This window comes from Magallana gigas, chromosome 1 (assembly GCF_963853765.1).
Source record: "Magallana gigas chromosome 1, xbMagGiga1.1, whole genome shotgun sequence".
Taxonomy (NCBI): domain Eukaryota; kingdom Metazoa; phylum Mollusca; class Bivalvia; order Ostreida; family Ostreidae; genus Magallana; species Magallana gigas.
Genome location: NC_088853.1, coordinates 12,468,247 through 12,494,527, shown reverse-complemented (window position 1 = coordinate 12,494,527; position 26,281 = coordinate 12,468,247). Strand labels below are relative to the sequence as shown.

The following is a 26,281-nucleotide window of genomic DNA, read 5'->3' as shown; positions in this document are numbered from 1 at the left end:
TAATCGTGAGTATATTTCGGATTTTCTTTCTTAGTTTCTGGGTTCGGAACTCACCAATATTGTTATTAGCATCATTCTTTTTCAAATGCTTGATGATAGATATATTGATAAGTGATATATTGAAGAGAATTCATGTAGATTAATGGATTCGTGTAAAATTTCAATTCATTTTTTTAACATTAATTCAATATTATGTATCTTTCTAGTATTCCTAACGTGGACTTTGTTATAAAATGAAGGTCGTCATGTTTTTGGCGTTCGCCTGTTTTGCCTTGGCAAATGTCACAGCATATCCACATGGTGAGTTGGGTACACCTTCATCTAAATAAGTAAATCAATGGTCAATCAAGACTATTTAGAGCGGAATAAAAAGATATGTGCAATACAACTTATACAGATAAACAAACCATTTTGTATTTTGAATACATCAGAAATGATATGCTAATCTTAAATGATCAGGTCAGATGACCGACGTGCGAAAAAGGTTTTTACTACATTTATCAACTTAATGAATAAAATATAGTATTTCAAACTAGCCTTTTCTCTCAGAAAGAAATAACAAAGATAAGATTTATTTATTTTTTCATTTTATTTGTTTTGAAAGATTCTTTGTTCAAAATGCAATTTATGGAGAAAATAAAATAAATCAATTGTCCTCTAAAAACTATAAAGTGTAAGGGTGTAATTAACTTGTTATCGTCCAATGAATTATACAAGTACAATTTTTATGAATACCTTTTCTTTTGATTGAGTTGTTTGTTTACATTTTTAAGTGACCTTTCTGTGAAATTTACCAAAATTATATCATCAATTTAACGACAATCGGCTTATATATCTTGAACGAAAATATTACACCCAGTTGTATTTGTTTTTAATCTACAAAAGTATTTTGTACCTTATTACTTGCTATATTGGAGATAACATTGCATTGTTCCCGAAACAACAATGTGGTAAATAGATGATGGGGGGGGGGGGGGGGGGGCGTGCTATCTCCTGGGTAGCCAGACAGTTATTACTATTCTATTATAGTGAAAATAGCTTTATTAGTTGCCATTACTGAGTTAGCATGGTAAATAACTGAGATAAACTAATCCTCGATATTTAAACAAATTGTTCTGAAATCAACAAAACTGTTAATAAATAAAAAGCTTGCGAACAGGAATAATTTAGTTTATAAGTAGCATGTTAATTCGCCGTAGGTTAAAACAATGTAACTATTCGCATGGTAAGATAAAGAAAATGTATATTAATCGTAATTATGCATTGAATATATACATAAGCGTATAGGAAAGATACATTCTAGTCCTTAAATTTCTTAAACGGTTTAAGTCTAAAATTGAGTTGTAACGTCAATGTTTAAATTGACACATTTATAGATAATATTAATACACAATGGCTTAATATTTTAAAGTTTTTTTTTAAATTGATAATTCTTAAATTTACTATGGTTATATCTACTGACAAGTCAATGCCATAGACACTATTATTCTAGTGCACAGCATGGAAAACAGTTTCAATATTGAAGGCTATTTGACAATGGAAAAGACACAAACTAATTTTCTTTTCTTAACTTCTATTTATAGGCCATAACAATGGCGGCAATGAAAATAATGGAGAAAGATACATTGGAAATCGTTATAACGCAGAAAGAGATGCTTATGATGGGGAGGACAAATATGATGATGATGATGAAGAGAATGTTCCTGATTGTATACCCGATGAAACTGAAACTAGAAAAACGGAAAAAGCTACTACCAAGAAAGTAGAAATAACGGAGAAAGAAAGATATGACAACGGAGGGGATAAATATGACAATCATGGACACGACGACTTTGAACATGTTCAAACGGAAGTAGATATTAAGGAAGTGGTAAGAAAGGAGAAAGAAAGTCATGCTCTTAACGAAGGGGATAGATATGGCAATGTTCACGACGACTTTGAACATGATCAAACGGAAGTAGATTTTCAGGAAGTGGTAAGAAAGGAGAAAGAAAGTTATGCTCTTAACGAAGGGGATAGATATGGCAATGTTCACGACGACTATGAACATGATCAAACGGAAGTAGATTTTCAGGAAGTGGTAAGAAAGGAGAAAGAAAGTTATGCTCTTAACGAAGGGGATAGATATGGCAATGGACATGACGACTTGGAACATGATCGAACGGAAGTAGATATTCAGGAAGTGGTTAAAAAGGAGAAAGAAAGTTATGTTCATAACTTGGATGGATAAATATGGCATGTTCACAACGATTGGAAAGAAGCAAGACAGATACAATGGAAATGAGACGTTGACGAAACCATGAAAATAATTATAAAAACGGAAACTAAGATTACGAAAATGGCAATTTTGAAAACATTTGGAAGTAAAAGATTCTCTGTTTTAAAACAGATTGTTTATTATTAAAAATGACAATAAGAGACTGTCTTTTACTTATAATATATATTAGCTAGAATTTAGAGAACATTGTGAGAAGATTGATACAGACAGCATTATTATCTTCAAAGAACCGAATAAATGCAGTGGCAGAAACGTTTCTTTATTTTACAAGAAAATTATTAAAATTGTTAAAGGGACCTGGACACGATTTCAAATGAAAATTTTATTTTTGATTTCTATTTATAAAATAGTTAACTTTTGTATTTTGAATGATTCACCAACGTTTGCATTTTACAAGTTCTGTTACAAACGAGATACAGAGGAAAGACGTCGTTGTTATGTAAACAAAGCTCGGCTCGAGTCTTATATTTGTACTGTAATGTAAAGAAATTGCCATTTCTTTATCAAAATAACCTGTGGATACAAGATAAACTGATTCAATGGGTTCATAAATAATCTTATCACAACAAACAGTGACATTAGATTGAAACTTATACCAATACAACAAATATGTAAACATTAACAGGACTTTAGCTTTGTTTACAAAACAAATAACTCTAACCGATGTAATTCGCTTGTAACTCGATATTTGACTTTAAGAACTTGTCAAAGCATTGAAAACATCTATATTACCAATTCTAGACATAAAAATTGAAAAAATAAATTTTGAAATTTTTAGCTCAAGCCATGTCCAAGTCCCTTTAAAGTCAACATGAAAGGTTGTCCTTTTGGTATTTTATAAATATCTACAAACAACGACATTAGATTGAAACTTACACCAATGCAACAAATATGTAAACATTAACAGGACTCGAGTTTTGTTTACAAAACAAAGAATTCTAACCGCTGTAATTCGCTTGTAACTCGATATTTGTTTAGCCTAGGACTAGAAAGCCCCGACGTCATTGGATTAGTCGCATGCTTGCCTTATAAATTTCTTTACACGACGAGCGTCAAAAATTTATACGGCAACACGGCACACGTAACGTTATTTGAGCTGATTTTTTACACAAACATTAAACCATAGCTTTTTTTTGCCCATGACTTAATTTTACGATCCCACAATGGCATCCACGTTTGTACAGACCACTGACGAGGAAGGTATACAACTAGAAAATTAGTTATGAATCTTATTATTCTATATTATCCTTTGTTTATTTACATATCAAACTTTAGGTCCTCGGCTCCATCTCCCCTACTATGGACTTTACCGACCTCACAAATTTCTGTAAACAGTCAGTAACAAACCAAATAAGTAATATATATATATATATATATATATATATATATATATATATATATATATATATATATATATATATATATATATATATATATATATATATATATATCTATCTATCTATCTATCTATCTATCTATCTGCATAAATGGCCTACATTCTGTCATTGTGTATTATTAATATAAATAGCATTTGAAAAGTTTAATTTAAAACTTCAATCAACATCCCGCTAAACGGTATTCTTCTTGGATTCACTCTGATAACAAAAGAAAGAAGTGCAGAAGCTGTTGTTCATAAAAATTAAACAGTTGTAAGGAAATTATTACAACACAACCATTTCCCTTTTTTATTTGACGAATGTAAGTAAAAATCGGTATAAGCATCGCAGAAACCCTGACAAATAATATGGCAAAGTAATATTATAAACATATTCAATAATTTGTTGGTAACGTTTGTGCACGTTTTAGTGGTGTTCGATTTGAGATACGGAGAGAGTACAATAATAGGGACCTAGCAGTAGAACTCTGACTGCGATGAGTTTGAATTTTGACGTTAATGCGACGCAGAGAAAAATAACTTAAATTTGTAGGAATCTCGAAAGAAGACATTTTCTGACCAAGAACTTGCTTAAACAAAAACTATACGGTGGGAAGGGACCAACACTTTCTGTTAATCGGGGTGTCTTTACTGATTGTTTAACTAAAACTGAAAAAAGTAAAAAATATCAAGTATTCTTTTAACAAACTGATTCCAACAGTTCTACAATGTATACAAATTAAATGTCTTAAACATTTCACAAATAATCAAGAATGGATAGAATATGTAACTGTTGCAAATTTGGAAACAAAAAAAAAGATAAAAAATCAAGATAGTGTTCATATTTTTTGTTTGTATATATGTTGTTTAAAACATAGGAACAAGACAAAAAAACTTAAATGACGTTGCCATGATTTGGTCGTTGTTCCGCCTCAACGAATGAAGGTAAGTTTGTTAATAAAGGTTATTCTGGGTTTCGTTTTGGTATAATATTTATCTTTTTGTTAAAGTTAGATTTAATGTCTTAATAATTTCCGAACAGCCTTCACAGATATTTCTAAGTTGTCATTGAGATTAAAGATTGATTTATCAATATGTGTTGATTTTTATGAAATTTGAGAGGAATTTATGCAAACCGCCGAAGAATTAAATTGACTCATACATGCATAAATGCCTGAAATTTAATGGACTGTATTTTATTGATATTTTTAGAAGGGAGGGGAATCGAGTTTGAGGTCAAAATAAGTGAGACACATCAGCTTGATTAGATATTTTCTTATAATAGTATTTAAGATATAAATGAATTGATATTTTATGTTCTTAGCTTTATCAATCATTGTCATTTTATTAACACTCAGATTCATAAACGATGTAAGTTTTTGAGAAATTCATAAAACAGTCATTTTTTTATTTTTTGGAATTCGATTTTTTTTCCCGTATTTGATCAGGCAATGATGTGTAAAAAATGAAAAAAAAAATGTTACTTGAGTTTTAATAAATATTAACGTTAAAAAAAGGTATATTATCAACCGAACTACACTGTATATGTTCATTTGTATACAACTAAACTCTTTATTTTCATGCAGGATAGAAAGGCGCCGACATGTTTAGAAAGACGTAGTCCCTGTAAACGGGTTATGTAATAATTTCTTTCTGCAATGATTGGTACCTTCTCAACCTGCATGGGTGATCATAAAAGCAATTATTGTATATCATTTCATCTTTCTTTGAACAATTGATTGTAAAAACTATTTTTTGTATACACATTCTCATCCTACTTTAAGAGATCATGTTTTGAACAAACTGAAATTATCACTGTCTGGGATGATCTCATACAAGTACATTGTAACAACATTCTTTGCCTATTGGTTTTAAAGAACACCTTGAAAGCTTTTTCTCTAAGTATTTTTGCTTAAAAATTGGCTTTATTGTGACCAAACCCTATCCCTGTGAATCTCGATTCCAACAAACTTGAATTAACCAATACCTTGGGATATTTCAAAACAATTAACAGCATACCTGAAGTATATTGCTTTTAAAGCAGATTTTGTTTTGTCTACACATCCGTATGTTAACAAATGACCCCTTCCCCTTGTCAATTGTGGTGCTTACTTTCCCACGGGGATCACAATTTTAACAAACTTGCATTTAAACTACATAGGAATGCTTCCACACAACATCACTGGCCCATTGGTTTTAAAGTAGAATATGTTTAAATATGTTCTCAATGTTTTCCTATGCAGTCTTGTAAAGGTGTCCTGGAGCAAACATACGACTGAAAAATATACTTTTTAAGGAAGTTAGACCCTGCTATCAAAAGTCTTTAAGTTTTTTTCTAAAGTATTTTTGAAAATCTACACTAATAGCTTTACTGAATTCAAAACAAAAAGTTTGGGTCTATATGATTTATTCGGCGCTAAGGTGTATTTGATAAGACCTTTCTGCACTGAAAGTCAAGCTTGCATATAAATCGCTTTTCCCTCTCTTTTTTTATCGAAATGAACCATGACATCAAATACAAATTTTAACTATTTAGAATAAAAAAAAAAAAAATTATCATAAGGAAAAATGTTACAATTTCCTCAGCTAGTTGATATTTGGACCCTTTTGCACTAAAAAAAAAACTGGTTTTGTTTTCCATTAACGATTCAACATGTAATGAATTTATTATAAAGTCTCAAACGTTTTTTCTCAAATCATGATAGACTTGTCAGAGAAATCTTATAAATTCAGAAAATAAAACCAAAAATATGGGTCTATAATGTAAAATTTGAGATATGGGATGAAATAATCTAATTTTTGACAAAAAATTGGATTCATTTTTCTTTAACTTTTATGAAATATAAGCCAAATTTGCCAACATGTGTCAATCATGATTAAATCAACACTACCTGTGGATGCTTCCACATAACTTTTAGCTTTTCTGGCCAAATGGTTTATTCTGCAATAAATGACATCTGTTAACTAATGCGCTATGCATATACATCTATCTACATTCAAACTTATTTTTGTCAATAAAACATTGTTCAGTCAAATTGTTGGTTTTATTTAAATGTAGCCATTTTATTTGCATAGCTCATTTAATACATAATAAAAACATTGTTAATAGTTTATTTCATTTAGCAAATTCACTAGACGTTGAGTAACAGCATCATCAGAGCCATATCAAATAAATTAAACAATAATTCAAATGGTTTTTTTATCTAAGAAATAATTACAAATGTTTAAAATTGTTAATAAACACTTGTCACATAAAAAATAAACTAAATGAAAAATTCATGTTATTTTTATCCAACAATTTTTTGATGTTTCGTAAACTCGATGTAGTAAAGTAAAGACCGAAATGTTTATTTCTACCGATAATCTTTGCCTTGATTTAAATTTGCTTTTATACCTGGGACTGATATTAGTAAAATTGATTTTATTTTGTATTTTGAAGCCATGCAGAAATAATTTACTTTTTAATGTAAATGTAAGGGATAAAATATTAATTTTCATACATATATTATTCGTTTTTATGTTTTAAAAAATGAATCAATTATCAAAAAAGTACCTTTACAACCATGCAGTACCGTTAAGATCTACTTTGCGTACGCGCCGACCAGAAAGTACGGGAAATGTTAACCATTACATTACACAAAACAACAAGTCATCAAAAATGTCCAAAAATAAAGCAATTCCCGATTGTTATAGGAATGAACAAATTAAATTGCATTAAAAATTTTACCTCTGCGTGCAATGTTAAATAAAGAAAAACTGACCGATCGCGATGCACTTGTCGATGTGACATCATACTGTAAATTTTGACGCATATTTATGTGCCAAGAAGAATGGATAAATCATTTGTTTAACATTAGGAAATTTTAGAAATGAACGGAGTATAGTCTTAAAACCATTAAACCATGAAATTCGATTTATCATGCTTGTGTTTTTATATATAAATTAAGGCAGTTTTTAATTGATTAAAAATTGCTGCTGCTTTGATTGAATCTAAAGATGGAATTAATAAATACGGAAAATATTAAGCAAAGGTCATATAAATTTTACATGGAGCTCATTTATTTTATATTTTTTCTAATAAAAGATAAATTCTATACAAAGCAGCAGCACTTTTCAAAATTAAACTAGAAAAGAAGAATTTACTTGTTATTTATTTATTTTTTAAAATTTAAATAAGGGTATGCCTTTGTAATATTGTAGTCTTTTATCCGACTCCAAAAAAAATTTGCAAAAGATATTGGATACTGTGTCTTTCTGGTGTGCAAAATGGCGTTTTCAAATAAATATGAAAAAATCTGGAAATATACATTTTAGGAAAAAAGGATCTCAAAGCCATTTTCAGTTCCAAATTAACAGCAATATTATCAAGTACAATACAGATTATAAATATATTGGTGTAATGTTTCATGAAAAACTGAATTTCCGAAACAATGCCGATACTTTATCAAAACCTGGTGGACGTGCTCTCGGAGGCATGGTTTCCAAAATTCGTCTGTATAAAGAAATGGGAATTTCAACTTTTGAAAAATTGTTTTTAAATTGTGTAGCACCAGTTTTGGAATATTGTAGTGAAGTGTGGGGCCTCCAGAATTATCATTCTATTGAAATGGTACAGAATCGAGGCCAACGTTTTTACTTAGGGGTTCACAAACTTACACCTTTACCAGCGCTACACGGGGAATTTGGATGGAAACTCTGTTATAAAAGATAACAGCTAAACACAAGCTGGCGATTTGGTCATGGCTTATTTATTAATTAGCAATAATTTTAACAACCGACCTGTCACCCACTTGATGAACAGGTATATGGCTGCACAATAAATCAATAAATCAATCAAAATCAATAGTTAAACAATCAAGTTATTCAATTAATCAATAAACAATAATCAAAGTTCAACCAATCAATCTATCAATCAAAGTTCAAATATGAAAGTCAATATCAATATGGCTTTGCTTTTAGCGGGTTGCTGGCTAGGTTAGGTGGACCCTGGGAACAGTTGACCACCTATTCCCAAGCTTTAAGCAGGCCCTGGGAACATTTGCCTACACCAGAGACTTGAAAAACCTTGCCATGGTGCAAATTCCGCCTGGATGGAAACTCTGTTATCATAGACACTGTATTAATGCCGTGCGATTATGGAATCGATTGCTGACAATGGAGGAAGATCGGCTAACAAAGCGTGTTTTCTTATGGGACTTTAAAAACTGGTTTATCTAGATGAACATCATGCATTAAATCACTACTTGAATCCATGAATCTGTTACATATTTATGATAATTTATCAGTCTGTAATGTTAATGAATTTGAAAACAAGCTATTTCTTACTCATGAAAATGAATGGTTAGGAAAGATAAACCAACTACCAAAATTGCGATTGTATAAAAGCATTAAAACAAATTTTAAAACTGAAAATTACCTTGAAATGAACATTTCAAAATCTCAAAGATCTATTTTGGCACAATTCAGATGTGGGTTACTCCCAATTAGAATTGAAACGGGACGATATTAGGGGGAACCTCTCGATGAAAGAGTATGTAATTTTTGTGAATTAAATGAAATAAAAGACGCGAGCCATTTTCTGTTGAATTCCGCAATGTATTCTAAATTTAGAAGGGAATTATTTAAAGATGTAGGATATGACCAACACTAGTAATTTCAAATTTAGACTGTATTTTTTCCGAGACAAACCTCTAAATATTTTCTTGAATCTTATCTTTACAGACAATCATTATTGTATAAAAAACGCATTGTGCAATATGTGTGTATATATATATATATATATATATATATATATATATATATATATATATATATATATATATATATATATATATATATATATATATGTATGTTATAATTGTATTTGCAGTGACATATAGGCCCAATGGGCCGGGTGTTTCATTATCTATTTTGTATAACATTTTGTAATTTGTTATAACACATGTCGCTATAATAAATAACTTACTAACTTACTGTAATATTGAAATTTGTTTATGATCTACATTCACGAGAATCATCAACACATATCACGTGAGTCAGATTTTGTCTTTTTATTCGTTATACGATTCAAATACCAACAGAGGTATCCGTAACTTAATCGGTCAAAAAGTGAAAAAAAATGATCTAATTGATGTTCTGTTAAAATCTTTATAAAACATATTATACGGTTATGAAACGTAGCATAAAACTATTAGGAAGCCGATTTGGCACAAATGAGGTTCTCTTGTTTTTAATAGAACACATGTATACATTTTTTTTGTATTTTGCTCCCAGTGGTTTTAAATAACCTAACAACTACATATAGGACTGCCACCAGCAGACACATGGTATCGTTTACATAATATTAGAATTGTATAAGAAACAATGTATCATTATAAGGTCAAAAAATCCTAAATGACTAATTTCAATGAAAAAAAACTAACAAAACCAAACAAAAAATAAAAGAAAAATAAAGCTTATTATTCATCGTGTTAATTGTTGCATTGAAGACAGGCATTGTAAAATTTGATTTACAAACATACACCACGGCCAACGCGGTTTGCGTATTTACCGCGAGTCCTCGTGGTGTGAAATTGATCGCGGTTTAACACAGGTAACTCAGGTAAAACCGCGCATCCTCGCGGTACAGCTTCTCACCTTGTCCACACCGTCGCGGTACTGTGAAACCAGTCCCAGGTGAAAACTGTTCTTGTTTTTAACGCGAGTTACCTCCCCCAATTTCTTCTCATACGGGAAATATAGAACCTATAAATATTAATTAATATTCCTTTATTTTATAAATGGAGTTGATTGTTACAATCTTTTTTTATTATTATAAAACAGTCGGAGAATTATAAGGAACGTGTCATTATGCTAATACAGAATGTTGTATACTATTTTGTATACTTGATAGCGTTAAATTTAAATTGATTTTGGCACATTCATCGCTGACAATTCTTGGTTATCAATTAATTTGATTAATTATTTAATAAACATTTCATCAAAACAATCTTTCATAATTTATTTTTACCTATAAAATATACCTAACACCTGGTCATTTATCTTAAATACGTTTAAAGAATTCGTTTAATGAATAACAAAGTACATGTAAATATAAAATGTTTTAAAGAGCACTCGCTTATCACCGCTGCGACCTGAGTTCAATCTCCGTCATTGAAATTGGTTGAATGGATATGCTGGTTGCTCGTTTGGACACGAGGGTTTTCTCCGGGCACTCCGGCTTTCTCCCACATTGATGACCCCCTCGGGCTGACATCCGTGCCAACGAAAGATATTAACATAAGTTGTATAACTTGTTTATCAATCGTTTTAAAATACGAAAATTTTTTATCAGTTTAAGAAAACGCTAATGTTAATTTTTAAAAAAAAATTACTTTCCTATCCGATCTAGCACAAGTATGATGTTTAGTGGGTCGCCGAATATTTATGTTGGTCGTTCAAAGCCCGGGATTTAAGAATATGAATATTCATTTATTCTGGAGTGTCCATCACACGTTAAAGTTTCGCAGTGTCAGTTGACCAACAGAGAAAGGTGAATTGCGTAACATTACGTATACAGTATGTGTATACGGAATATGGGTGGTTGCCGTCGGGGTGGGTGACCTGCAGCAATTAGTGTGACTTAGGGATCCGCTAAATAGAAGTATATAGTCTGTTTTTACAAACAGTTAAACCTTCTTGATATAATAATTCAATTTCAAACAAATTAAAATTTGTTTTTCAATTTAAATTCAAAGAAATTATTCTGCGTATTCATAACACAATGTTTACAAAATACATCCGTAAAAAAATACCTTTTAATGATATACTTTGCACTCGAATGAAATACCAATTGACAAACTGACTATAACCAGGGTTAATCAGGAATGAAGATAGTAATTGAGAACACAGCTAAAGTAAATTTTATATACACATCTAGTATTTGAACTTTTTAAAATGGTAAAAATGTGATTGTTTGAATAAATTCATTATAGGAATCATATGAACATACGATGTGTGTTTGTGAAGAAGTAAAAAAAAAAACTTCTTTACGCGATATGCATGATTTGCGTAATACATTGCTATGTTTGGGACTCTTATACAATATTAACAAAATACATGCAGCGATTGTTTCCCAGAAGTTGATGTTAAAAACAATTCAAAGAAAATAATGAATTTTTCTTCTAAAAATATTTATATCTAAATTCTAACAGTAATTAAAACAGCGCTATTCTTCTTCTTCTCGGTTTAATCAATGATACAGAAACACACACCTGTTACGGTGTCTCACACCATCGCGGTAAAATCGTGGCCCCGCGATCACCGCGATGACAATGCCACGACGGTGTATCGCGGAAAGGATTAAAACACCATCACGGTGTCGCGGGAAAATACGGGATCCGCGTTGGCTGTAGTGTAGCATGTAAAGCACATGTAAAGCACTTTAGTTTAGAAAAAAAATAATAATTACTTAAAAAGACAGTACGGCGCATCTTATTAAAAACCGACCTGAAAAATTTTCCAATCGGGTTCGGTATTTTTTTAAACTCATAAATGTATAAACTTACACCAAATTACAAACTTCTCCGTGAAATTAATCTTATTATTTCATTAAAATCAATAATTAGATATAACCTATTACATAAATATATCGCCACTTGTTACGGGGTTCAGCCTTTAATACCATTATGCATGCATATTTACTATAAACAAGACAGCATGGCGTTTAAGAGACCGGGTAGGCCTGCTTACTTGACTGAATTGGCAAAGAAAAGAATGTGAAGAGAACGCAACCGAGCCAATTCGGTAACGAGAATATATTTGGGGGACATATGTTCGTTGGATAGCGAAGAAACGAGAACTTGGCGAGAAACATGAAGGTCTGGCGAAGTTTCTCCTTGACAGGTCTGGTGATAGAAATATTGCTTTTCTTCTTACATTCTCCCGGGTAATAATTGTTGAAAGTTTTTAAAATAACCAGAATTATTATTTTGTAAGTATTTATTATGCGTTTTCTATTTTCAATATAATTACAGACGTTGCTACAAACGTAATTCAATGTGTAACTGAGGCCCCTTGAGGGGTTATTTGACATAACTATTTCAGTTCATGTTAAATTGAACTGAAATAGTTTAGCATTGTTTAAATTGTCTTAGGTGTCAGCAGACAGTGAAAGTGAGTCAGTTGAATGGGCATGTGCACCAGACTGTAAAGTCATTCAAAGTCCCGCGCACTAAGCATTAGATTGATTAAATCAATGCCACACGATACGTACTCAATCATGTAAGAATATTAATTAGTAGATTAAAGCATAAATGACGAAAAATATCAATAAATCAATTAGTTGATTCCGATGAGCCAATTTTATATATTGAAAAGGCAAGTATTTTACATTGTTATCCTTTTATATGAATGTGATAATTGTTTCTTCGTGTACATACAATCTAATTATATTTTTGATATTAAAGAAATAACATGAATATGTTACTTACATTCAATCATGGTTATAGCAAGCACGTTAACACTGAAGTGACGCTTACAGCAAAGTAATTTTTATTATGCGTGACTTTATTACATGTTGTAAACTTCTCACATATAACGAATTACGCTCATAACGAAGCAAAATAGTCCGTCCCTGGATCTTCTTATAAGCGTGTTTGACTCTTATAAAGTAGAATGCTTTTCTCAATCCGTTGTAAATGAATGGTTAAAATGCAGCAAATCATTTGTTAGGAGATCTAACTACGTACTTAACTAATCCGACGAAACATATTGTTGGATAGTTAACAGCAAATCAACCGCTAAAGATGAGCTTGCCACAGCTATTATATTGTACGACATTTGTACAACTCAGATTTACTTTTAACCATTCAATTTTATCACATAAAAGAAATAAGTTCCAATGAAAAAATACCGTTTCCTACCAAAAATTACATGTTATACGGATATGCAACCGTATCGTATTTATTGTCAAACGAAATAAAAGAGAAAATATTGTTTAGTCAATTGAGCGAGGCAATACAACAATATTAAAAATTTGTTATATATCACTATTATTATTTTTATTGATTGTCTGCATTTAATTATTACAAGGGATAAAATTTGCTGCCAATTTTACCTTAAAGGGAAACTGGAAAATACAATATGGCTCGCTTAACGAAGCAAATCCTTAATTGCCAAACGCTGGAGAGCAAGAACGGAATTTTCTTGTAATGCTGAAGTTGGTCATTGTCACGACAGCCGTCGTGACTGTTCAGTCAAACACAACAAGATTCGATTTTTATTTATAATTTTTATATAAAATAAAACCAAACAAATATACATAATTGATACATATCATGAACAATAAAATGTTTAAGTTTTCTGGTGTCCAAAGTCTCCATCTCGGGCATGTAGAATGGTATAAGATGCCATCCAGTGAGGGAATGGACGAGATGAGTAGAAATGGCATGGCGCAAGACAGTGGCAGATAGGTATAATCATAGCGATGGTCTGCCAGACACTGGATAGGGACCTTATTAAATTAAACAAATAAACATATTTTGAGTAACATGATTAATATACCTTACATAAACATAGGCGAAGTCAAAAGGACTTAAAAATAACATTATGACAACAACAGCACGTCATACAACAGCACGAAACCACAGGGAGTACGAACACTGCATAACGTTAAGAGTAACAACACACTACTTAACAAAGAACACCCACGTCAAAACGATATTCAAAATACTCAGTACTACACGGAGAATATACCAGTACACCGTATTACACGGCAAAAATAAAACTATATCATGCATTTATATCCCAATATAAAGCACACACCCTCGACACGTGACCACACAGGAACACGCGGGAGCAAGCGCCTATGTTTAACAATTCTACCTCGTAAAACCAGTATACCAAAAAGTAACAAAAAATACTTAATACGAGGGCTGTCCAAAAAGTGGACAATCGCGTTTTTGTCATTTTAAACGGGTTTATATATGCATATTGAATACCAAAAGATTTGTCATAAAATTCCAAATCAGATTAAAGTGGTTTTGAATGTTTTCATAAAAAAAACTTAAATTTTACTGTATTAAAGTGTCGCGAAAAGCACGAACGGCCCATTGTCAAAATTGTCCAAACTTCGAGATTGAGTTTTAAGATATAAATATTAACAGTATTTTTAATACAGGTAAAAACGTCAAAATATTCAACTGTGACGTAGTCAGAATTGTGAACGTCATTTTCATACGTCATTTAAAGCCGTTTTTAATTGAGCAGAGGATATTTCAAGGAGTTTACGGCAAGAACATGTCTTTGAAAACGCCAGAAAAAGCGACGTCGGCGGATCGCATGGAACAGCGCGCCATTATTAAATTCTGTGTAGACTCGGGGAAAACACATATCGAAACGAAACAAATGATGGAGAACACAAAAAGGCATCGACACATATCAAGATCACTAGTCTACAAGTGGCACAAACGATTTTCGGATGAAGTTTGCGATTTAAAAGACGCTAAAAGAAGTGGAGGGCCTTTGCTTTGTGACGATATAACGAATTCCGCATTCATGACATTGTCATGAAGGACAGACGTCTGACGTTAAGAGAAGTCGCCTCAATAAGTGATGTTAGCAAATCTTCGGTTTTTAATATCCTCACTGAAGACTTCTGTATGAGTCGTGTTTGCGCAAGATGGGTGCCAAGACTTTTATCCGATGAGCACAAAAAAGACGAATGCAGACAGGTAAGGCTTTCATACAGAATTTCAAAAGAGGAGGAGAGAAGTGGCTTGACAGAATCATTACTACGGACGAGACTTGGCTGCATCAATTTGATCCAGAAACAAAAACAGAATCCAGCATTTGGAAACACCGGGGTTCACCAGCACCGAAAAAGGCAAATATTGAGAAATCCGTGGGTAAACAAATGTACATATTCTTTGCTGATCGGCACGGAATGATTTTGGTCCACGCTGTACCCTCCGGTCAGACGGTGAATGCTGCATACTACTCCAGGTAGAGAACTACCCATTTCATCACATTTAAATTGTAATTACAGATTTAAAAACGTCCATTTCGCTATATTTAGCATATCTTAATTCATAAATTTAATACCCGGACATTCTAATCTTAATTTTGATTTCTTTAATTGCTATATATATGAATAAATTCACATATTCTAAAGCCACATACAGTGTACCAAACGAAACATCGGTTTTATTTATTACAGGTGTTACGCCGCGACTTAGTTAAGGCAATTAAGAAAAAACGCCTTGCCATGGCTGTGGACCTTGGAAATATCATCATACACCAAGATAATGCACCTGCACATACGGCAGCTTCCATGCGTCTGGAAATCAAACTCCTAGGATTCGATCTTCTTGAACACCCGCCATACAGTCCGGATCTTGCTCCGATGGATTTTGCAGTTTTTCCTTTCATCAAATCACAGCTAAGAGGAGTAAGATTTGAGGATTCTGATGAACTTAAATATGCTACTCGAACCATTGTATCTAAAATCGACAGTAAATGGTATTCGGATGTGTTCGATTCATGGCTAAGAAGGTGTGAGAAGTGTTTGCAGTGCAAAGGTGACTACGTTGAAAGTAACAGAAACCAACCCGCTACGTGCGACGTTATAAAAACGACGTGTAACCGTCAGACTGGGCCGTGCGGCCTGTACAGGCAATGTTTTTGTAGTGATTACTACATTATGAGAATGAACATTGTTCTGATTTTTATACACATGCATCATTATAGTCTATATTAAAATATCTTAATACTTTTCTGAATATAGTATCATTATTTAGAATGAAATTACATGTGTCCACGAACTTTTTGGACAACCCTCGTATAAACTTCACAGTAATGAAAAAAAGACTGAGCCGAGGTTAAATTACAAAAGTATAAAATAGTTTAACTTACCCCTAGTAGGAGAAAGGGTTACTCAAAACCTTAGCTGCTCATACCTGTCATGAAGAAAACGTGGCACTGTGTGCCAGGTCTGCAATGCGGCAGTTTAAATAAGGTAATCAAACAAAAGAAAAGAACTGACCAATACGTACTGTAGCTAACACCGTGTCCAGAGAGGTACACTACGGGTATCAAACTAGTTACACAGGAACGTTTAAGAGGGTCCCTACAGGATACTAAAACATAAAATATAATACCTGTGGATACCGGTTTGTGACAATCATATTCCAAGTTAAAGGACATAATGTTGCAAAAGGTGTTTATTAGCATATAATAACACCTGATTTACACAGAAATGTTGCATGATCAGAAGACAAAAGTCTGGAATCAGATGGTTTAACTTTTTACATAATAATTCTCATGCGTGCACTGTTAAGTACACACATACACATAACTGTGTGCTTAAAAGCAGTTCAATTGTCTTTAATATTCATCAAGTATTTTTTCTATTTTCTAAAATGGGCAAATTGATATCGTTGATATCGTTGTTTTCACTTTCATTTAACACTAATATCACAGGGGTATACCTCTTTCAGAGAATAGAGGCGCATTCCAGAGATGGATGATAAAAATCTGATAAGTGGTTTAAAGCTAATGGCACTATCGTAAGGGAATGTAAATAAAATATAAGGGGAAAATACCCAGTTGTGTTGATTATAACAAGAGTCTCACTATATTATGAATAATTAGCCCTCGTATTTTAGTAATACCGCATCAGTTTTTTTTACCTGTGACCTATTCGCGACGCAATATTAATAAAACTGTTGTGTAAATCAATGAATGATTCTGGTGACCTCGTTCATTTGATTTTTACTGAAGCACTTAAGTTGATTGAAAAATCTATCCCTCTAACAATTCAAATGTCGGTTCTGGAATCAAAAGAAAGATTTTATTATCCTAAACCTGTCATATTAAAAAAAATGTCAATTAACGATATGAGTAAACATCGATTTGCCCTGCCAACTTTTGCCGCATTTAAAAAAAAGAAAATATATGAATTTATTAAAAGTACATGCGTTCACCATATATAGGTCGCATATAAATCACAATGTATTTCCATTTCTGCACAGGCAGTGGTAATTAATCAAGGTTTAAATTCGCTGTCAAGCGAATAAAAAAAGTCAAGGTAAAGGCATGTCTAATTATGTCTGTCACTTATAAGATATCATGTTTCGTACATCATCAATTGAATGCAGTTGATATATAAAGTTCAGTCTAAGATGTATTTTTTAAACGTTTGCATCTTGTTAAATTTATGTATGAGATTTGATCACAACAAACATTATTCTAAATTAAAATTCTAGTGGAAAAAACCACAACAAAACAAAGGCAAAGGAAATACGGACATCTACAAATCTTTGTTTGGTTACCATATGTGTTTTGTTATATTAAAATATCAAAAAATGAAACAGATGACTTAGAATCTGTGTAATCTTTCATTTCAAGTTAATTGGAATAGATTGTGTCGAAGTAAAAATATAAGTAACAAATACTTATTGATAATAATCGATATACATAAATGTCAAGATGCTTGTCACCGAGAGTAAATTATTTGTTTTTTCATGTGCAAGTCTTTTAATAAATAGAAATGAAACTAGTCAAAAGTCCTGTCCATTAAGCATGGTCTTGACAAAAGATACGTAATAAATCATTTTGTAAATATGACGTTTTACAGTTTTCTGTTTCAAAATTACAATAATGATCATAAACACAATGCACATTTTTTTTAAAAAGTTTTCATTCAGCATTTAGCGTAGTCTTTCCTGTTTGATATACCATGAATGATATAACACGAATTGTGTCTTACATTGTTATTAATTGTAAGGCGGGTTGTTTGATACATTATATTTTCTAAATTTTTACGTCCTCATGTGTTTTTTCTGTTTAAGAAAATATTTTTTAATAATGTAATTTAAATTTTTAAAAATGCATTATGAAATACAATAAAAAATGAAAACAATTAGTGCTCCGTAACGTGTCTTCTGAAAAGCCATGCTATATGATTGAATAAAAATTAGCAACGATTATTTATTCACTTAAATAAATAACATCCTTATTATTTCATTTTTATTATCGATTTTCTCATTTTCTTGTAAAGACTTTCTTTGTGATATTTTTTTTCAATGTTATTGATTAATATTATATAAATAGTGCCTGTTTGGGAGGGTAACAGTTGAAATTTACACCCCGAGAAAACCAGCGTCGGTTGACAATGGTTTTCTCGGGGTGTAAATTTCAACTGTTATCCTCCTAAACAGGCATTATTTATTTCATTATACTGAATGTCTTAATTTTAGATAATTTTTTATTGCTTTTATATAGAAATAACGTGAATTCTACGGCGAACAGTACGCGCATAATTTACGCGCATGTAACAATTCGTTGTGTTACCCGTTGCTTAATGTATTGATAACGCTGAGGGTAATAGATTGGATTATCAACTGCGTCTAAACAAATCAGATTTCAGTATTTAATATGAAAGTATAATAATCTATTTTATACACGTAAAAAAAAACTATTTGATAAAAAATATTTAAAGTTGAATTTAAAAAAATACGATCAATGTCATCATAAAACCATTGCAATATAAAGACCAGAATACCGTTTACTGAAACAAAATGATTGATTGGTATAATATTAAGAAGATGGATATACTTAATAGCTTTCAACTTCAAAATTTAATGTTAAAATTGGCACTTGTTTAGTAACAGTTGCTTAAATTTTATTTATTTTTCTTAATTTTAGTCACTAAATATTTAATTTAATTATCAGTCGTTTCTTTTTTAAAAAGAATCAAACATTTTATGACCTAACAGTCTAAAATAATATAATATTTAGATTAAATAAAATGTTGTAGAATTTAACAAGTTATTATTGCTAATTATACAAGTGCCTATCTTAGAGCAAATCTAATAAACCAGTGCAGTAGGTTCCTCGCTAATTAGTTGTATTAAATTGACTATATGTCAAATCTGAGTCTGAATTAAAATTACATTTACGCAATTAAACTATTTGCTTACACAGAAAAAATTGAAGATTGTTGAAGTTTGGCATCATAACTTCATGTTTATTACAGTCGTGTAAGAAGGTTAATTTGTGATAAATTTTGATAAGATATTCTATTTCAAAAGCAACTAATGACGGCACTTTGCTATGAATTATGTAATACAATGTAATGTCATCCATTATTTCCATTTTGAAGCATGACCGTTGCGTATCCTACTTAAAATGTAACCCCATATCAACTACGTTAAGATATCTTCGCTCAATAACTGCACGTTTTGTACAGAAAATACACTTTTATGTAATCTTTTGATCCAGGGGAAATGACATTGTAAATTCTTTTTTACTTAAAGATAAAAGCTGATATCATAAATACAATTTCTTTATCGATCTGTATAATCGTTGTGCCTTATAAGCTAATTTTATTTTTTTTGGCCCAAAATTATTAAGTTTAAAGTACACCTATTAAAGAAAATGCCTAATACACAGCTGTAAAATATCTTACTTTCCAGTTTTAACTCTAAAATCAGATAATTGGCTGATTTTCCCGATTTGTCTAAGTTGCTATCAAAGCAAAATAAAAGATAAAAATCCTGTTTTTTAAACTCATTTTTAATAAAAATTTTTATCATATGTCAAAAAAAATGAAACTATAAACAATAAACTGTCTTCTTTAGTGATGCATGGGGTTATAAAGGTAGAAGCGGATATACGTCATTAGATAAGCAGCGTGGTGTTAATATTTAAAAAAAAAATACAACAATGATAAACAAAATTTCTTTTATTCGCACATTTGATGTTTTTAACTTGATTAAAGATCAGCTTTTTCTTTAAAATCCCTTAGTTTGCTTTGGGTCAAGCTGGGGTCGACAAAAGTTCGTTCTGGCAGACTTTAAAATAGTTCCGGGGTTAGGTTGGGTTTGGTCGGCACTTTTTGTAAAAGGAGGTTAAGTTACTGAAAAAATGAGGATCACAGCGGTAGTTTAAATATGTTTTTCCATTAAAAACAGTTACAATCACACGTGAAACAAGAGACAAGCGAGCTGACTGTAATTAACTAACTGGTTACATATAATAAATTACATCTTAATTCTGTAAGCCTAATGCTTATTAGGAAATCGATTCAATTTTTTGTTGCTAATATGATTTATTCAAATCATAATTTTTGTGTACACACACGCCCACACAATATTTCTCATTTCTTTTTCCCTCTTCTCTCTATCTCTCTCTTTATTTCTCTCGGTGTGGGTGTAATGACATTTTCCCCATATACATAATTGAGTAAGCATCGATAATATGTTATATTCTAAACCCATTTGAAACTAATGATTTGACTTTCCAAAAAACTAATTAGGATTTATAAAATCTGAAATGAGCTCGGTCACGTGTAGGTAGGTAGTGTTCAGTCAGGTAATATATAGACTTATTTTATTTATTTTTTTAGGCCCAGCCACCGCTTTCATTTGGCGTGAAAGCATTGAAGGTAAAATGTAAACTATCTTTGTAATTCATGTTACACCAAGGTCACTTGTCATAGCACTGAAATACCTGTAAACAGTGTTCAATCTTTGAAAATTGGATATTAACATTCAGCTTTTCAAATCAAATTTAAAAAACGCATCTAAGGAAAACAAATATTTTTTTTAAATTCTAGAAATTCAAAAACTGCACATCATGATGAGTTTATCGAGTTAGGTTTTTTTTACAATTTATTTTAAAGATAGTATCGTTACAAAGACCGCTGTTAAGAATCTTTAAACTAACGTCCTACTACTAAAAAAGTCATGTTTTCTTTGTTTGATCAAAGAAATTATATTTAATAATTATAATTCAAAGCAAATAGTCACATTCAAGGTTTTTCTTGCTTGATAAGTATATGTGCCTTTCCTGTTCAAGTACGCATAAATTTTAACAAGCACTTGATTTAATGAATTGTTGCTGTCAGCCATTTACTGGTCAACAAAGTTTACTTTAAACTGGGCCACAAAATGACATTCGACAAAATTAGAATTATTCTACCTTATACATGTAAAGTGTTGCAATATAAATTTAATAATTATTTTGATGTTTTTTTTTTCTTTTTCTCTGCTATATTTTTACATCAAATGACTGGAAAATAAAAACTTTCGAACAAAAGTACTTACAAATCACAAAGTTTTAAATGTATCAGGAGATTTAACATTAAAAAAAAACTAGAATATTCAACAACTGGTTTTTATTTTTTGAAACGCAAGGCCATGGTTTAATTTTGCTTTTGTCTGCTTAATTAAAGATGATTTTATAATTTAAGCCGCATTTATCTAAAATAGCTAGTGAATTGAAAAGAGTTCATCTGTTTTGTTTTTTGTTTTTTGAAGAACACTGAATCAGATTGAATTATTAAAATGTTCAAATATTGTTTCATATTACAATTACATGTTATTCAGCTTTTAAGACATACATTTCAAAATGTAATATAGAACAAAATATGAGTGTCAAGATGGCTTAAAAATTTGTTAAAAAATTGTATACCGGGATAGGGACATTCTGCTAGAAGTTAAACATGACTTTATTTGAAAATACGGTATTATAGCGTTTTACAAACTTTTATTCCTTTTTTTTTTATTAGTAATGATGCCAGCTTTCCCAATAGAGTACCCTGCTTATTTTGGCTTTTATAAATGTGCATTGGTATTGAAGATCTAAAGAATAATCAAACGAAAGAATGTTTTTTGGGATTTTTTTTTACCAACTAATATTTACGTTAGTCATTTTATGATTTTATTAAAAAAAATTAAAGTAGATTCAATTATCAATATATGTATTGTTTTAGGCAGATAAAGACATATGTTTTGTTGCAAATTTTATGCATGTTTCGGATAATAATATGATAAATCTTAAACACGCGCTTGATATCTTATTTAACTTTGTAATAAAAGACACAGGGCATGCGTAAGCATTTTAAATAAAGCCTCAACCGTAGAATTACATAACGCTGTATTATTCTTTAATTTATGCTCCATTTAATTTAATTTTAATCTTTTGTATCACATTTAGAATTTCAATTTATGTATTTTGTCATCATTTACATCATATTTTTGACATATGCTTTATCATAATTATATGGCCAAGGCCAGTCGTCCACTGCTAGCGTATAAATTCAACCGATTCTTCCTGGTAAGTGTGTCCAAGATCGGGAAACGAGAAGAATCGGTTGCAGTTCTATTGGTAAGTGATTTTCTTTAAAATATAAGATAAATAACTGTGAAAGTAAACTTCAGTGACGCACTGTAAAATTGCAGCAATATATATTAGAAACCTTTTTTTTAATTGTGAATATATTTCGGATTTTCTTTCTTATTTTCTAAGTTTGGAACTCACCAATATTGTTATTAGCATTATATTCCAAATGCTTGATGATATATATATATATATATATATTGACAAGTGATATATTAAAGATAATGCATGTAGATTAATGAATTCGTGTAAAATTTCAATTCATTTTTTTAACATTTATCCAATATTATGTATCTTTCTAGTATTCCTAACGTGGACCTTGAGACAAAATGAAGGTCGTCATGTTTTTGGCGTTCGCCTGTTTTGCCTTAGCAAATGTCTCAGCATATCCACATGGTGAGTTGGGTACACCTTTATCTAAATAAGTTAATCAATGGTCAATCAAGACTATTTAGAGCGGAATGAAAAAAGATATGTGCAATACACCTTATTCAGATAAACAAATCATTTTCTATTTTGAATACATCAGAAATGATATGTTAATCTTAAATGATAGGTCAGATGACCGAAGTTCGAAAAAGATTTTTACTACATTTATCAACTTAATTAATAAAATAAAGTATTTCAACCTAGCCCTTTCTCTCAGAAAGAAATAATAAAGATCAGATTTCTTTATTTTTTATTTCATTTGTTTGGAAAGATTCTTTGTTCTTAATGCAATTTACGGAGAAAATGAATTAAATAAATTTTCCTCTAACTATTAAGTGTAAGGGTGTAATAAACATGTTATCGTCCAATGAATTTTACACCTACACTTTTAATGAATACTTTTTCTTTTGATTTAGTTGGTTGTGTTTACATTTTTAAGTGACCTTTCTCTGAAATTTACCAAAATTATGTCATCATTTAACGACAAACGGTTTATATATCTCGACCGAAAATAATACACCAAATTGTATTTGTTTTCAATCTACAAAGTATTTTGTACCTTATCACTTTCTATAATAGAGATAACAGTGCATTGTTCCCGTGGTAAATAGATGGTGGGGGGGGGGGGGGGGGGGCGTGCAAACAACAAAACTGTTAATAAATAAAAAGCTTGCGAACAGGAATGATTTAGTTCATAAGTAACATATTAATTCGCCGTAGGTTAAAACAATGTCACTTTTCGCATGGTAAGATAAAAAAAAAATGTATATTAATCGTAATTATACATAGAAGATATACAAAGCGTATAGGAAAGATACATTCTAGTCCTTAAAATTCTTGAATATTTTAAGTCTAAAATTTAGGTGTAACGTTAATATTTCGATCGACAAATTAATAGCTAATTTTAATACACAATGTCTTAATTTTTTTATTTTTTTTAATTGATAATTTTTAGATATATTATGGTTATATCTACTTACAAGTCAATGCCAAAGACACTATTATTCTAGAGCACTACATGAAAAACATTTTAAATATTGAAGGCTATTTGACAACGGAAAAGAGACAAAATAATTTCCTTTTATTAACTTTTTTTTATAGGCCATAACAATGGCGACAATGGAAATAATGGAGAAAGATACAATGGAAATCGTTATAACGGAGAAAGATATGTGTATAATAGACAGGATAAAGATGAAAAAATTCCCTTAGATGTGGACGATATACATGAATATGATATACAACACGACACTGGAAATGAAAATAATGAAGATGCGCATTACAGAAAGGGAAGTAACGGAGAGAATCGATATGACAATCATGGACACGATGCAACTGAAACTAGTAAAACGGAAAAAGCTACTACCAAGAAAGTAGAAATACCGGAGAGAGATGGATATGACAACGGAGGGGATACATATGATAATCATGGACACGACGACTTTGAACATGATCAAACGGAAGTAGATATTCAGGAAGTGGTAAGAAAGGAGAAAGAAAGTTATGATCATAACGAAAGGGATATATATGGCAATGCTCGCAACGACTTTGAACATGTTCAAACGGAAGTAGATATTCAGGAAGTGGTAAGAAAGGAGAAAGAAAGTTATGATCATAACATAGGGGATCGATATGGCAATGCTCGCAACGACTTTGAACATGTTCAAACGGAAGTAGATATTCAGGAAGTGGTAAGAAAGGAGAAAGAAAGTTATGATCATAACATAGGGGATCGATATGGCAATATTCACGACGACTTTGAACATGATCAAACGGAAGTAGATATTCAGGAAGTGGTAAGAAAGGAGAAAGAAAGTTATACTCGTAACGAAGGGGATAGATATGGCAATGGACACGACGACTTTGAACATGATCAAACGGAAGTAGATATTCAGGAAGTGGTAAGAAAGGAGAAAGAAAGTTATGCTCATAAATATAGGAGATAAATATGGCAATGCTCACGACGAATGGAAAGAAGCAAGACAGATACAATGGAAATGAGACGTGGACGAAATCATGATAATAATTATAAAAACCGAAACTAAGATTACGAAAATGGCAATTTCGAAAACATTTGGAAGTAACAGATTCTTTGTTTTAAAACAAATTGTTTATTATTAAAAATGGCAATAAGAAACTGTTTTTTCCTTATTATATATATTAGCTAGAATTTAGAAAACATTGTGAGAAGATTGATAAAACAGCATTATTATCTTCAAAGAACCAAATAAATGCAATGGCAGAAACGTTTCTTTATCGAAAGTTTGGATTTTAAAAGTTTTGTTACAAACGAGATACAGAGGAAAGACGTCATGTAAACAAAGCTCTAGTCAACACAACCATTTCCCTTTTTATGTGACGAATGTAAGTGAAAATCGGTATAAGCATCGAAGAAACCAGAACAAATAATATGGCAATTAAAAGTAATATTACAAACATATTCATCAATTAATTTACGACTGTATATAAACAAGTTGTATCCGACATAGGCTAAGTTTAAAAATCAAATGCTCATTTTGCAATTCATTGTTGATAATGTTTGATATGGCAAAGTAATATTATAAACATATTCATAAATACGTTTACAACGTTACATAAACAAGGCTAAGGCTCGAAGTTAAAAATCTGATACTCATTTTGCAATTCAATGTTGATAATGTTTGTGCACGTTTTAGTGGTGTTCGATTTGAGATACGGAGAGAGTACACAAATAGGTACCTAGCATTAGAAATCTGACTGCGATGTGTTTGAATTTTGACGTTAATGCGACGCAGAGAAAAAAAAATAACTTAAATTTGTTGAAATCTCGGAAGAAGACATTTTTCTGATCAAGAACTTTCTTAAACAAAAACTAAACGATGGGAAGGAACCAACACTTTCTGTTAATCGGGGTGTCTTTACTGATTGTTTAACTAGTAAAGTACCTTAAAAAGGTACAAAATAATAATTACATTTGTACATACAAACTGATTCCAACAAGTCTACAATGTATACAAATTAAATATGTTAGACATTTCACAAATAATCAAGAATGGAGT

The 26,281-nt window shown here is 31.1% G+C and overlaps 2 protein-coding genes and 1 long non-coding RNA gene across 3 annotated transcripts; 2 read left to right on the top strand and 1 right to left on the bottom strand.

The window, feature by feature from the left end:
- Positions 1-233: 233 nt before the first annotated feature.
- LOC136275572 (gigasin-1-like) lies at positions 234-2,230 on the top strand. Its single transcript, XM_066085144.1, has 2 exons — positions 234-300; positions 1,584-2,230. The coding sequence occupies exons 1-2, from the start codon at positions 234-236 to the stop codon at positions 2,228-2,230; spliced, it is 714 nt and encodes a 237-aa protein (XP_065941216.1).
- Positions 2,231-14,005: 11,775 nt separating this feature from the next.
- LOC136273190 (uncharacterized) lies at positions 14,006-16,723 on the bottom strand. The gene is made up of 2 exons (XR_010711401.1): positions 16,545-16,723; positions 14,006-14,145 (listed from the first exon to the last, which is right to left on the bottom strand). It is a non-coding gene; the product is annotated as an uncharacterized lncRNA (long non-coding RNA).
- Positions 16,724-22,754: 6,031 nt separating this feature from the next.
- LOC105322139 (gigasin-1) lies at positions 22,755-25,299 on the top strand. Its single transcript, XM_011420678.4, has 3 exons — positions 22,755-22,802; positions 23,117-23,210; positions 24,345-25,299. Exons 2-3 carry the CDS (start codon positions 23,144-23,146, stop codon positions 25,187-25,189), a joined length of 912 nt encoding a protein of 303 aa, XP_011418980.3. The 5' UTR covers positions 22,755-22,802; positions 23,117-23,143; the 3' UTR covers positions 25,190-25,299.
- Positions 25,300-26,281: the final 982 nt, after the last annotated feature.

Bases quoted from the DNA above. Each gene is read 5' to 3' on its own strand.
- LOC136275572 (XM_066085144.1), top strand. From the start codon at position 234: ATGAAGGTCGTCATGTTTTTGGCGTTCGCCTGTTTTGCCTTGGCAAAT. The intron at 301-1,583 runs GTGAGTTGGGTA...TTCTATTTATAG, and splicing joins TGTCACAGCATATCCACATG to GCCATAACAATGGCGGCAAT.
- LOC105322139 (XM_011420678.4), top strand. From the start codon at position 23,144: ATGAAGGTCGTCATGTTTTTGGCGTTCGCCTGTTTTGCCTTAGCAAAT. The intron at 23,211-24,344 runs GTGAGTTGGGTA...TTTTTTTTATAG, and splicing joins TGTCTCAGCATATCCACATG to GCCATAACAATGGCGACAAT.